We start from the raw sequence: 14915 nt of genomic DNA, 5'->3' as shown, positions 1-14915 counted from the left end.
ATTTTTAGCTACCTAACTCAGAGTTAACTTTGGCTCAAATCTATATCTGATGTGTTTTTATTTTAAACCTATCCTTGTACAAGGGAATAGTACAGTGTTTCCTTCCTTTCCAATAGTTGGAAGGATGTTAATTACCTTTCAATGTTGGTTACTTGTTAATACCAGGCACCATGATTGATACTTGTTATACTTTATCTCATTTTATCCTCACAGGGACTCTATGAGACAGATGTCCTTATTCCTATTTTGCTAATAAGGAAAATGAAGCTCAGTAATACTAAGTAACTTGTCCGAGACCACACAGTAAGAAACCAAGACCGGATTTAAATCCAGGTCTGTTTAGGCATTTTCTTTCTACCAAATGCCAATTCCTTATATCTGAGCCAGGTTTATTTACTTCATTAACCTGTATATACTTAAAATGAAAACATAAACTTACTTAAATTGATTAGCGTTAGATATTTTTACATCTGCCAGAAAAGAGGTTTATCTGAATGGAATCCATTATATAATGTTTTACACATTCTAAATTATGATTATTATGTTATACAGCTTAAAAAGTGGTTACTGTATATGTAATTATTTTTCTGATGCCTATATTTTTAAATTTAGAATTGACAAAAATCTAGCCTTATAGACATCCTACAATTTTACTTTTATAAAGCTTTAAGCTACCCCAAGCCCAGAAAAGGCAATGGATTTTATGTTAACTATCTTTGTTTAAACCTTGAGTTTAGCATTCTTCTGAGGTGTCGCATTCAAGGAACTAAAAAATATGATATTTTCTGGTTTTTTTTTTTACTAATTTATAGACTTTAGAGAAAGCAAACTGGTTATCCTTACATCATTTTACTTTATTAAAAAAAACCCCTCTATTTATTTAAGTAATTGGTAGTATGGAATATGTTTGTTAGGTATGTTCAATACCCAGAGTTGCAAAATTACTAAGAAAATAAAAATTGCTCATATATAGATATATGATTCAATAAAGAGATTGAGGGTAGTTGTTTTTTTTTTTGTTTTTTGTTTTTTTTGTTTGTTTGTTTGTTTTTTGTTTTTGTTTTTTTTCTAGCTGGTCTCTTTAGTTCTAGAAGTGGGATTCCTAGATAATTTATTATCCAAACCAGGGGACAGATGCTATTAATTATTATGCTAGGAAAACTGGTATATAATCTGTGACTATCCCAGGCAATTGGAACATGTGGCCACTCTACGTCTAGGGATAACAATGCACTCTTTTTCTTGGTATTTAGAAAGGAGAAGAATCTCTATAGTTTGTTCTAGAATCCTGAGTTAGAGGCTAGGTTAATTTAATATGATAGCTTATTAATTGACATGCAAAGGTACGTAAGTTTGTGTTGTGGAATTTAAAGAAAACTAACAAACATTTCATTCATAAAAAGTTTAATGACAGTTTTTTAGTATATGTGCTGCCGAAATGAGCACTAATGACAATTTTTTTAATTGTTTAATTTTTTAAAACCTAAGAATTTCTGAGAAAACCATATATAGAGTAAGCGATATTGCCTCATCTCTGTAGGAATCTTTTATTTAATTAAAACAATGTTATTTCTATTAAAAGAAGAGAACTTTATAAAACATAAATAGAGATCTCTCACAAGGAGGGAGTCATAATTAAAATAGTTTTTTAAATCAGAATGTTTGTTTTTATATTCCTAAATTGAGAGAGCTATTTACCTTTGGCTTTTTCTTTCTAACCTTAGTTTCATGATTTTGCTGATCGGAAGGACTGGGATGCATTCCATCCTACACTGGTGGCAGAAGGGCTTTTTGCATTTGCAAATGTTCTGAGCTATCTTCGTCTCTTTTTCATGTATACAACAAGCTCTATCTTGGGTCCATTACAGGTAAATAATTAAAATTTCTTTTTTTAAAATTTTATTATTTTTAAGTATATAGTACATTGGTTAGACATTTATATAGTTTATAAAACAATCTCCCTAATTGCTCCTTCTCTCCTCTGGTTTTCCACCTAGCCAATATATTAATGCTAACTGCATGCTCTGTGCCATGCCCCCTATCCCTGTGACCATCTGTCAGCTAATTTGTACTTCTTTAACCCTTCACCCCATTCTCCCAGCCCCCCAAACTCCCTCCCCTCTGTCTGTCACCAAATTTTCCTCTATATTAGTGAGTCTGTTTTTGATTAGTTTGTTCTTTTTGTTCCTTAGATTCCACTTATGAGTGAAATCAAGTGATATTTACTTTCCTCTGTCTGACTTATTTCACTCAGCATAATAACTTCTAGGTACATCCATGTCGTTGCAAATGAGAGGATTTCTTTTTTTTTTTAATGACTGAGTAATATTCCATTGTATATATGAACCATAACTTCTTTATCCAATCATCTGTTGTTGGGCATTTAGGTTGCTTCCATATATTGACTATTGTAAATTGTGCTGCCATGAATATTGGGGTGCCTAGATCTTTATAAATTATCGTTTTGATTTTCTTTGGATAAATACCCAGAAGTGCAATTGCTGGGTCAAAAGGTATATCCATTTTTAATTTTGAGCAAACTCCAGACTGTTTTCCCTAGCGTCTGTACCAATTTGCAATCCCACCAACAATGTATGAGGGTTCTCTTTTCTCCACATCCTCGCCAATACTTGTTCTTTGCTTTATCAATGATAGCCATTCTGACGGGTGTCAGGTGATAGCTCATTGTGGTTTTAATTTTCATTTCTCTGATGATTAGTGACCTTGACCATCTTTTCATATGTCTATTGGCCATCTGTATTTCCTCTTTGGAGAAGTATCTGTTCAGGTCTTCTGCCCATTTTTTAATTGTATTGTTTGTTTTTTTCTTGTTGAGTTGTATGAGTTCTTTATATATTTTGGATATTAACCTCTTATTAGATGTATCATTAGTGAATATCTTCTCCCAATCAGTCGATTGTCTTTTTATTTTGTTGATAGTTTCCTTTGCTGTACAAAGTTTTAGTTCAATGTAGTCCCATTTGTTTATTTTTTCTTTTGTTTCCCTTGCCCTAGAAGATATATCTGAAAAGAAATTCCTGTTACCAATATCAAAGAGCTTACTGCCTATGTTTACTCCTAGAAGTTTCATGGTTTTGAGTCTTACATTTAAGGCTTTAATCCATTTTGAGCCTATTCTCGTATACAGTGTCAGAAGGTGGTCCAGTTTCTTTTTTTATTTTTGCATGTCTCTGTCCAATTTTCCCAGCACCATTTATTGAAGAAACTATCTTTACCCCATTGTATAGTCTTACCTCCTTTGTCATATATTAAGTGAGTGTATAAGTGTGGATCTATTTCTGAGTTCTCTATTCTCGTCCATTGATCAATGTATCTGTTTTTATACCAGTAGCATGCTGTTTTGATTACTGTAGCCTTGTAGTATAGTTTGATATTGGGTAGGTGATACCTCCAACTTTGTTCTTCCTTCTCAAGATTGCTGTGGCTGTTCAGGGTCTTTTGTGGTTCCATATAAATTTTAAGATTATTTATTCTAACTCTGAAAAATGCCATTAGTATTTTGATAGGCATTGAATTGAATCTATAGATTGCTTTGGGTAGTATGGCCATTTTAATAATGTTGATTCTTCCTACCCATGAGCATGGTATATGCTTCCATTTATTTGTATCTTCTTCAATTTCTTTTTTCAATGACTTAGAATTTTCTGAGAACAGGTCTTCTACTTCCTTGGTTAATTTGATTCCCAGATATTTTATTGTTTTCAATGCAATTGTAAATGGGATTGTTTTCTTAATTTCTCTTTCCGAAAGTTCATCATTGGTGTATAAAACTGCCACTGACTTCTGAATATTTATTTTGTAACCTGCTACTTTACTGAATTCGTTGGTCAGTTCTAACAGTTTTTTGGTGGACTCTTTAGGGTTCTCTATATATAGTATCATGTCATAAAGAACATTTGTTAGATGTCATTATTATTACATCTTTCTACTTGTCAACAGGAACATTGTTCTTTTATTATGTTAAAGCTAAACTTTGCTTTTGAAAATAATTAACAATTTAAAGGACACAATGTGTTCATTTGCTTTGCTTCTGGTTGAATGATAATAATTTGCTTTCAAGTATTCAGGTATTACTTTTAAGAATTACTAAACTGTGGTCCATTGTCCCTCTTCCCCCAGTCCATAGACATATATGTGTTTTAAATATAGTTATGCTTCAGACTTTACAAGGACATAAAAATCTGCTTTTTACCAAAATGAATTGCACATTTAAAGTTTTAAGCGATAAATATGAGAGAGGTATTATGCAAACAATGTATACTTCATGATGATTTTGAAAATGTGTAATTTTGTTTAATAAGTATTAAACAAATATTTAATAAATATTATTTTGTTTAATAAATATTAAGTGAAATAAGTTGGAAAAGTCCCATTTTTAGAGCTAAAAAATTTCATAGAGTTCATGCTGTCCAACTTTATGCTGTATAGTACTTTATAGTTAACGAAATAAAGCTTTTGAGATGGTATGCGATTTGTTCAAAGTACTATGATTATTATGCATGAGAGTACAGAACTAAATTCTGAGTCTCTTTACACTAAAGAAAGGAGTCATAATTGGTTGCATTTATCCCCCACAGATTTTAGTAGTTGATTATTTTTAGAAGGTGGGTGGCTCTACATATACTCTAATTTATCTTATAAGTCTGAAAATCTGAGCAATATTTATTTTTCCTTGATAAGTCAAAATTTACTAACAATTTAGAGTCTCATTTATATTTTTAAAGGAAATATTTTAAATAAAAGGCATAATTACCTTCTCCAGAAATATGTAAATAAAATACGTAGGAAAAACCTGATTTGATTTGGCTCGTGCTATCATCCTGCAACAGTGTTTCCTGAAGTGTGACCCACTTAACCAGGTCCTGTGAGATGCTCAGACTGAAATAAGTTGGGACACACTGCATTTCACATACCTCCTTTGGGAATTCACAATGCACGTTATCACATTAAAGCCTATAAGAAAGAAATAAAGAAATGTGTCTAACCTGTTCAAACTATCATTAATTAAAATTCATTTAATGTCATACCCATTTTTCATAAAATAGGCTCAGATTCTATTTTTCTCCAAAACATAGAATGTGAAACACTGGTTCAGGCCATCTCTTATTTTGATTTAATTTTGCCACTAATATTTTCTATGAATATTTTAATCAAGAGTCAATGGTATTTGAGGGTGGCTCCATAGTGTAGTGATTAGCACGTCTGCTTTACACGCAGAAGGTCCTAGGTTCGCACCCCAGGTGGAGCCATGAACTATATACCCAGGTGTGCCAGGCCCTGGGTGCGTGCCGCAAGTGCATGGGAGGAGACGCCCCTCCTTCAGAGATCCAGTTCAGAGATCCAGTTCTTAAGGGGATATGGCAACATCCATAGGTCAGGGGTGGATGTTGAGGGGGCAGGAATTAAAGAGAGGAAAAAAAATAGTGGTATTTTTACATGCACGTTTATTTTCTTTTTAAGTGAAAAACTGATGATGTTACTAAGTTTTTATACTGGAAATTTCTTTATAAATTTCTGTAGGATAAAAAACAGATAAAGCGTATTAGTGAATTATCTATTTGTTTTTCTTAAAACCATTGATTCAGGTCTTCTTGACTTAGTTTCTTACCAAAAGAATTATAAATGTATATACAAATACTGCATTTGTCATTTCAGCTGTCATATGTGTTTTTCAACTCCAGCAGGGTAATTTATATTGTTCTGATAGTCTTAGAACTAACAAATTTGTCAGGCCAACAAATATTTATGGTGTTCTTATTTATTATTAAAAATGTCTGCAGGTTAATCATAATATATGTTTAAATATTATGATCTAGTCCAGAAAAAGATTTTTTAAAAGTTATCTTTATTGATAAGCATGTTTGCTACTCAAAAGTGAAGAATGCAAAGACTCACCTGAAGTGGAGGAGAGGTGCTCTAGTTGCTCTCCAAACTCTTGGTTATGGAATATTTGGCTTATCCTGGTGTATGCAGCTTGGCTGTGGCAGTTGTTTGTGGCATGTGCTGGAGTGGGATCATTACACTTTGAGATGATCCCCAAAAGCTCAGTGAGTGAGACAGACAGACTAGAACTGAAGCAAGCATCTTAGGAGAGAGCGGGAAGTACAAAATGATTCTTGTGGTTCGAAGTGACTTAAAGATGAAAAAAAGAGTAAGTGGTTGCCCAGTGCTTTTATGCTGCTGTTTCTGCCTACAAGCAGATTCAAAGGAGAAAGCCTGAATTGCTCAAACAACAGGAATGTTGTAAACAACCCAAAGTGGTGGTCAAAGCCCCTGATGAAGAAACTCTGGTTTAATTATTGATCCATGCAAAAATTCTGGGACCGACTGTAAATTTAATCCAAGATACTGGACATATTCAGATTGCACGAGGCTCTCAAACTGTCCTAGGGATTGGGCCAGGACAAGCAGACTTTATTGGCAAAGCCTCTGGTCACCTAAAACTTTACTAAGTGGAATTTTGTATTATGATGGTCTTACCACCACAAGAGTTTGAAACTGTCAACTAACTGTTAATTATCTGTGCAAATCTTCTCAGAAAGAAGGTTGTCTGCCATTTTTAGCATGTGATTGTTTCTCATGGTTGCAGACTCCTTGCTCCAAGTCGTTATGTCAAGTCTGCAGGAAGGAGAAAAGCAGAGGGCAAATGGCAGAAAGCATGGACCAGCTGTCTTTCTCTTTTTATCAAGAGAACAATCATTTTTAAAATTCTTCCACTTGTAACTCATTGGCCAGAATTTGGTCACATGGCTATTTGTAGCTACAAGGTCTGAGGAGATAATTACTTTTAATTAGCATATTGTCCCTCAGGAAATTAAGGTCTGGTTAGTCAAGAAGAGGGCAAAAAACTGACATTGACTCTGTAGTCACATTTTAAGGCTTTTACTTAAGAAGTTTTCAAATAAAGACATTTGTTTTCTAGTGTAGTAGTAACATGATAGATTTGTATTACATAACGTTGCCAAAGTATTCTAGAATAATTTTATGTGTAAAATTTATAATACATGTTTTTACATTTTATTTATAAATAAGCAACAAAATTAAAAGAGTAATCCAGTTATGAATGTAAAACTAAGAGAAATGGGGAAAGAAAGTTGACAATAAGTTAACTACTTTAGCAAAAGTGCAACTTTTTTCCTTTACGTATATAACCTATTTCAGATATTTTTATATGATTACTATAGTTTGTTCAGTTTGTCCCCATTTACTTACATTTTTTTCCTTCCTAATCTTTGCAGATTTAGAAATTAACAGACTTTCATCGTAACTAGTTATATAACCTATAGTAGGGATACAGATCTCTCCTTTAGTTAGAATGACCACATTTTATCATCCAAATGTATGCACTTTGGAGAATGAAAAGGATGCTGTTAATTACTAAGTTGGGATGATAAGTGTAAACTATAACAGTCCTAGGCAAATAAAGGCCATAGGACTAGCCTATGGTGGAATATATAAAATGATCCTGTATTCAGCGGTGATTGAATCCTTTATCCTAGCACTTGATATTTTTACAACTATTAAATTAGTGACTTATGTTGTAGGTAGACTTTGAAAGGTGGCCTTCTACAATCTGGCCCTACTTACTTTCTATCCATCTCTCACTACACTTACTCTTGTCTCTTCCTGAAATAGTTCATCTGGTAAAGACCAGTCACTAATCTCACACAGGTCCTGTGCTTTTCCGCTTCCATGTCATTGTTTATGTCATTACCCTGTTTAGAATGTCCCAGCCATATCCTCTACTTGTTGAAATTTTCTAATTTAACAAGCATTTATTGAGTGCCTGGTAGGTACTGGATGCTGGGAATACTAAAATGGACAAGCTACAATCTCTCCTTATGGAGGTCATAGTTCACTGAGAGTGACAAGTAAGCCAGTGATATTTAGAATGGTAAATGCTATAATAGAGAGCTCAGAGAAAGGACACTCACTTCAGTCTAAGGCATCAGAGAAGACTTCCCAGAAGAGATGACTCTGGAATTAAGCATTGAAAGATGAGTAGAAAGGAGGTGGGTATAGGGCATTCCAGGGAAAGGGAACACGTGCCAGCTTTAGTGTCCCCTTCACTAGAAAATCTAGTCCTACGCTCCTACTCCCATGTGAATGCTTAACTTTATCCGGTGAACTTAATACTTGGAACCTCTAATGAGCACTTCCCAAAGCTTGTTTTAATTGTAAGACAATTTAAATTTAGTTTGCCTTAAATTGTAAGTTATGTTGTTTCAACTATATTAAAAATTGCTTGAGGATGGAGAATTTTCTCATCTGCGCTTTACTCAATGCATTGCCATAATAGTTAATGAATTTTCATTGAAAACTGGTGCTGACTCACATGAGAAAAGAAAAAAAGCTGATGGAGAAATAGGGCTATATCCTAGCTGTAGCTGTAGCTACATTATTCAAAATAATAATAGCAACTAACATTTATTGGAATTTTGTGTGGACCAGGCACCATGCTAAATGTTTTCCATTTACTTAGTCCTCATCAGAACCTTTGTTAATTTTTTTCATTTTACAAATGGGGACTCTAAGGAATTAGGATTTTTGTCTGACTCCAGAGGCCTCCTGCTTTTATGAAGAATCAGCAAATATAAGAGTCATGGTTGGGCATAAATCAGTACTTTTATATGTTTTAACAAAGGCATGAAGATAGAATCATAAATAATGCTGGTAGTAGTAATAATAACTGAACATTTGAGTCCTTACTATGGGTACTGTTCTAGGATCTTTATTAACATTTATTACCTCATTTGATCCTCATAACCATTCTAAGAGGCAGACTCTTTTATTTCCATTTTATAGAGGAAGAAACTGAGATATAGAAATATTAAGTAACTTGAACAAGGTCACACAGCTGGTAAGGAGCAGAACTGAGATTCTAACCCAGGTGGTTTGGCTCAGAGCTAATGGTCTTAACTGCTCTGCTCAGTTGCCTCTCTGTTTTCTATGCTACAGAGTAATATGCTTCTTCCCTAGGTTTTGTGTACAATTCTTCTGTGGGTGGACTTTAATAATTTATAGATTTTTAAAATCCTTCCTCATTTATTTACGTGTTTCAAATGAATTAAACAACCTTTAACATTGGTACTTGGTTGATTAGGCAGAAATGAAAGACAAGACTACACAGCTTAGGTCAAAATCTTGCCCCATAATTTATTGTTACTTCATCCCTGTTAGTCTGGGGTTCTGTGTCCTTTGTTGTTAGGATTAAATGGGTCAGTGTATATAAGAGGCATAGCAGAGTATCTGACACATGATGGGCTTTACATAAATGATTAGATTCATTCCTCCATTACCTTTGTAGTTAGCAAGGTAACTCTGGCAGACCTGAAAAATAATACAAGAAAACTTGGAAAGTGAGTGGAGTGTCTGGCACATGAGTGCATACTTTATTCCTACTGAATTATTTGGCTTTACTGGATAGTTGTTAGATTTAATTTAGTAGCCTGTGTAACATAAATGGCATGTTGTATTCATTCGTAATGAGTAAAGAGTGATTTCAGGTGTTTTACATTTGAGGGATAGATGTTTTTCTTTTAAGAAGCATAGAATGTTAGAGCTAGAGGAAAACTTACAAGTCATGTAGTCTAGGGATTCTCAAACTGGTGAGGCTGCAGAATCACCAGGGGAGCAAGTGAAACCTACATCTTCGAGTCTCGTTCTCACATATACTGATTATATGATTGGGGTAAAGTCTAGTAAATTTTTAATAGCATATAGGTGAGAGTCTGATGTAGCATTTGGTCATCCCTTTTATAGGTCAGGAAACTAAGGTCCAACTCACACAATGTTAGAAAAAAGACTTGGCATAACATGTTAGGTAACAGTTTCATCTTTTTTGGATATTTATTCACATATTAATTCAACAAGCCCTGCTATGTGAGGGAATTGTGATGTGAGAACTAAATCCTTCTTAATTGTACCCAGCCCCATATTTTTAATGGGAGAGCTAAGATAAAAACCAGAAAGTGGTTTTAGAAAAGCACTTGCAAGGAGTTAGAAGCAAGAATTCAATTCTACCTCTGCCATCTATTAGTTCTGTTACTCTGAGCAATTCACTAAATCTGAGCTTCAGTTGTCACTTGGAAAAATAGAGATAATACTAGCCTTCTCCACCTTGCAGGGTAAATAAAAATATGTGATACCTCTTGGAAAGTGGTAGAGTTAGATAAAAAGGCATATAAAAAGTAATTATATATTCAACATTTTAATTGATATGCTAGGCTCTGGAGCTAACTAGCATTGTCCTGTCCTTAAAGAATACTAGAAAAGATAAACTTAAATATTAGTCTAAAGTGAAAAATACTATTTCAGAGATTACATACAAAGTACTTTGGAGCAGTACTTTGGTGCCAGGAGAGACTTAGGTAAGCTTCTTAGAGGAGATGACATTTCATCTGGGCCTCGAAGGGATAAGAAGCTTGCCCAGCAAAGAACAAAGGGAGAAGACCGGATATCCTTTGTTGAACTATGAATTGCAGTTGGGGAGAAAAAGATAGGCTGGGCTAGGCTCTGAAGGTCTCTGTGCCAGGAATTTGAATGTTATCACACATGCAAAGGAAGTTTTAAGCATGAATGACTTGATTCGATAGAACTTTTAGACAATTATGTCTTTTTCTGGAGAAAGATTTGAAAGAATGACTAGAAGTTGTCATTATTATTGCTTCCTTTTGTCAGCATGGTTTTGCTGTTCTATACAGTGCTCTGTATAGGAGGCTTTTTACCTCTGTTAGATTATTTCCTAGGGATAAGTCTTCAGTAATATTAATACATCAGAAGATGTGATCCTTATAGTGCCTCAGTACTTCCATTCCTTTGCAAAAAGATGTGTGAATTTTCAATCACATAAGCAATGTAAAAGCACACTGTTTTGCCACATTAGTAGCATTTGTTACACTATCTTAGTAGTTTTTTTGTTGTTGTTGTTATACTATTTTAGTAGTTTGCTTTAATTTCCATTTTTCTGATTACTAGGAAAGATGTACATGTTCTTCTCTGTGTATTAGTATTAACTACTGTGTAAATTTCAGTATTGATATTTTAATTACGTTTCTCTTAATGTTCATATTTCTCAAGTAAAATTGCTAATAAGTTTTAAATGAGTAATATTTAAGAAAGTGTTATTATTTTTACAAATAAATAAGCCTTATAATCTTTTTCAGACTAAAATAAATGTACTATTTTTAATGTTTGCCTTTCATGTGAATGGTTAGTATGTTCTTCAAGCCCATCTTCACCTCAGTGATATGCACTGTAGCTACTTTTGGTTCTTCCATTTTATATAAAAACTAATATCATGCTTTTAAAGAACAAGTCATAAAGTTTGTATTTTTTTATTTTAATACTATATTTAACCCTATTTAATATATAATCAAGAAAAAACTATTAATAATGTGCTTTACTTTTCCCTCCATACTACATCTTCAAAATCTGATATGTATTTTACATTTACAATGTATCTAAATTCATAGTGGCCACATTTCAGTTGCTCAGTGGCCACATGTGGCTAGTGGCTACTCTATTGGACAACAACCCTAAGGTGTATCTTTGGAAACTACTAGTTAGATCTTAGGGACATCCACATCTCTCTACTACATGAGAGTTTAGGCTTGAAATTAATTGTTATAGATGAATTTGATGTTGATTGTTTTTTTTAATTTATTTCTTATTAAATTTATTGGGGTGACATTGGTTAATAAAATTATATAGGTTTTAAGTGTATGATTCTATAACACATCCACCTAAAGTCAAATCTTCTGTCACCATATATTTGACTCCCTTCATCCTTTTCTACCTCCCCTTTCTTCCCTTTCCTCCCATTCCAAAATCACAATGAAGTGGCACCTCATTGTGATTTTGATTTTTATTTCCCTTAAAGCTAGTGAAGTTGAGCATCTTTTCATTTATCTGTTGGCCATTTGTGTGTCTTCTTGGGAAAAGTATCTGTTCAAGTCCTCTGCCTATTTTTTAATTGGATTGGTTTTTTTTGTTGTTGAGTTACGTAAGTTGTTTATATATTTTGGAGGTATTGTTTGCAGATATATTCTCCCATTTGGTCAGTTTTTTTTGTAGTTGTTGATGGTTTCTTTTGCTGTGCAGCTTTTTAGTTTGATACAGTCCCATTCATTTATTTTTGCTTTTACTTCCCTTGCCTTTGGGGTCAAATCCATAAAATCTTCTCTGAGACCAAGGTCCATAAGTTTAGTATTTATGTTTTCTTATATGTATTTAATTGTTTCAGGTCCTATATTTAGATCTTTGATCCATTTTGAGTTAATTTTTGTATATGGTGTCAAGTAGTATAGTTTCATTCTTTTTCATGTGGCTTTCTAATTTTCCCAGAACCATTTATTGAAGAGGTTTTCTTTTTTCCATTGTATGTTTTTGGCTCCTTAGTTGCCCATATACATGTAGGTTTATTTCTGGACTCTCAATTCTGTTCCATTGGCCTCTATGTCTGTTTTTCTGCCAATACCATGTTATTTTGATTATTGTCACTTTATAGTATAATTTGAAGTCAGGGATTATGATATCTCCAGTCATGTTGTTTTTCTCAGGATGGCTTTGGCTATTCAGGATCTATTGTGATTCCATACAAATCTAGTGATTTTTTTTGTTCTATTTCTTTAAAAAATGCCATTGGGATTTTGATAGCGATTTCATTGAATCTGTATATTGCTTTGGGTAATATGGCTATTTTAACTATTTTCATTCTTCTAATCCATGAACACAGAATGTCTTTTCATTTCTTTGTGTATTCTTCAGTTTCTTTTAATAATGTCTTATAATTTTCAGCATATTGGTCCTTTACATGCTTTAAGTTTATTCCTAGATATTTTATTCTTTTTGTTGCAATTGCAAAAAATTGTTGTTTTCATTTCTTTTTCGGAAATTTCATTGTTAATAGATAGGAACACAGTGGATTTTCATACATTGATTTTGTATCCTGCAACTTTACTGTATTTGTTTATCATGTTGTTTTTCACCAGCTTTATAGAAATATAATAGACAATTAGCTGTTCATATTTACATTGTACAATTCAGTGAGGTTCTTTTTTCAGTTATATTTGGCTACAATATTAGTTTCATTTGTACAGCATAAGGACTAGAGATCTATATAACTCACAAAGTGATTACCCCACTAAATCTAGTACTCCTGTTCCCCTCTATATAATTATTACAACATTACTATTTTCCTTATGCTACACTTTATATGTCTATGTCTGTTTTCTAACTATCCATTTGTACTTCTTAATCCCTTTGCCCTTTTCACCATCTGCACAATCCCCCGACCGTTTAGTAGCCCTCAAAATATTCTCTGTATCTATGAGTTTGTTTCCGTTTTTGTTTTTGTTTGTTTTGCTCTTTAGTTTCCACATGTATGTGAAATCATGTGGCATTCAGCACAATACCCTCTAGGTCCATCATGCAATATCTTTTTCCATCCCTTCCTTTCAGTCTGTGTGTGTCTTTTTTTTTATAATAATATTTTTTAATTAAGTTCATTGGAGTAACTGGTTAATACAATTATATAATTTTCAGATGTATATTATAAATTGACATCCGTATATTCTATTGTGTATTTACCACCCAAAGTCCAGTTTCCTTAGCTCCATCTATTTGATCCCCTTTACCCACTTTACCCTCTCCCACCCCCCTATATTTGACCCCCTTTAACCGTCTACTTATGCCCTCCTCCCTCACCCCCTACCCTCTGGTAACCACTAGTCTATATTCTATGTCTATGAGTCTCTGTTGGTCCTGTTCATTTGTTGCTTTTAGGTTTATATCCCACATATAAGTGATATCATGTGACTTTCAACCTTTTCTATTGGGCTTATTTCGCTTAGTATGATTATTTCAAGATCCATCCATGTTGTTGCAAATGGCAGTATTTCATCTCTTCTTATGGCTGAATAATATTCCATTGTATATATGTAACACAACTTCTTTATCCAGTCATCTATTGTAGGACACTTTGGTTGCTTCCATGTCCTGACCACTGTGAATAATGCTGCTATGAACATCGATGTGCAAATATCTTTTTGGATATGGGTTTTCAAGTCTTAGGGGTAAATAGTAGAGGGATTGCTGGCTCATATGGTAGATCAATTCTTAGTTTTTTGAGGAACCTCCTTACTGTTTCCCATAGTGGCTGTACCAATTTGCAGTCCCACCAGCAGTGTATGAGGGTTCCTTTTTCTCCACATCCTCTCCAACATTTGATATTACTTGTTCTGTTGATTATAGCTATTCTAGCAGCTGTGAGATGGTATCTCATTCTGGTTTTGATTTGCATTTCCCTAATAGCTAGCAATGTTAAGCATCCTTTCATATATTTGTTGGCCATTTGTATGTCCTCTAGGGAGAAGTATGTGTTCAGGTCCTCTGCCCATTTTTTGATTGGATCATTTGTTTTTTTGTTGTTGTTATTGAGTCATATGAGTTCTTTGTATATTTTGGATATTAGCCCTTTTTGGAGGGGTTGGTTGCAAATATTTTTTCTCATTCGAATGGTTGTCTCTTTAACTTGTTGATGGTTTCTTTTGCTGAGCAGAAGCTTTTTAGTTTGATATAGTCCCATTCATTTATTTTAGGTTTTACTTCCCTTGCTTTTGAGGTCAAATTTGTAAAATCCTCTTTAAGTCCAAGGTCCTTGAGTTTAGTTCCTATGTTTTCTTCTATGCATTTTATTGTTTCAGGTCTTATATTCAGGTCCTTAATCCATTTTGAGTTAATTTTGGTGTGTGGCGATAGACAATAGCCTAGTTTCATTCTTTTGCAGGTGGCTTTTCAGTCATCCCAGCACCATTTGTTGAAGAAGCTTTCCTTTCTCCACTGTATGTTTTTGGCTTTTTTGTTGAAAATTATTTGACCATATAAATACGGAT

At 33.6% G+C, this 14915-nt stretch overlaps 1 protein-coding gene and 1 pseudogene across 6 annotated transcripts in view; both read left to right on the top strand.

Moving 5' to 3' along the window:
* Nucleotides 1-14915, top strand: part of TRPC1 (transient receptor potential cation channel subfamily C member 1) — a 90265-nt gene that overhangs the window by 56588 nt on the left and 18762 nt on the right. For all 6 annotated transcript variants that reach the window (XM_011364447.2, XM_023533159.1, XM_023533162.1 and 3 more), the window contains one exon: nt 1725-1868. In XM_011364447.2, coding sequence (XP_011362749.1) covers nt 1725-1868 — 144 coding nt within the window. The remainder of the gene's footprint in view (nt 1-1724; nt 1869-14915) is intronic.
* Nucleotides 4252-6473, top strand: LOC111742570 (annotated as a pseudogene).

This window comes from Pteropus vampyrus, unplaced genomic scaffold, assembly GCF_000151845.1.
Source record: "Pteropus vampyrus isolate Shadow unplaced genomic scaffold, Pvam_2.0 Scaffold97, whole genome shotgun sequence".
Classification (NCBI taxonomy): domain Eukaryota; kingdom Metazoa; phylum Chordata; class Mammalia; order Chiroptera; family Pteropodidae; genus Pteropus; species Pteropus vampyrus.
Note: the sequence above shows the minus strand (reverse complement) of the source record. Positions and strands in the feature narration are given on the sequence as shown.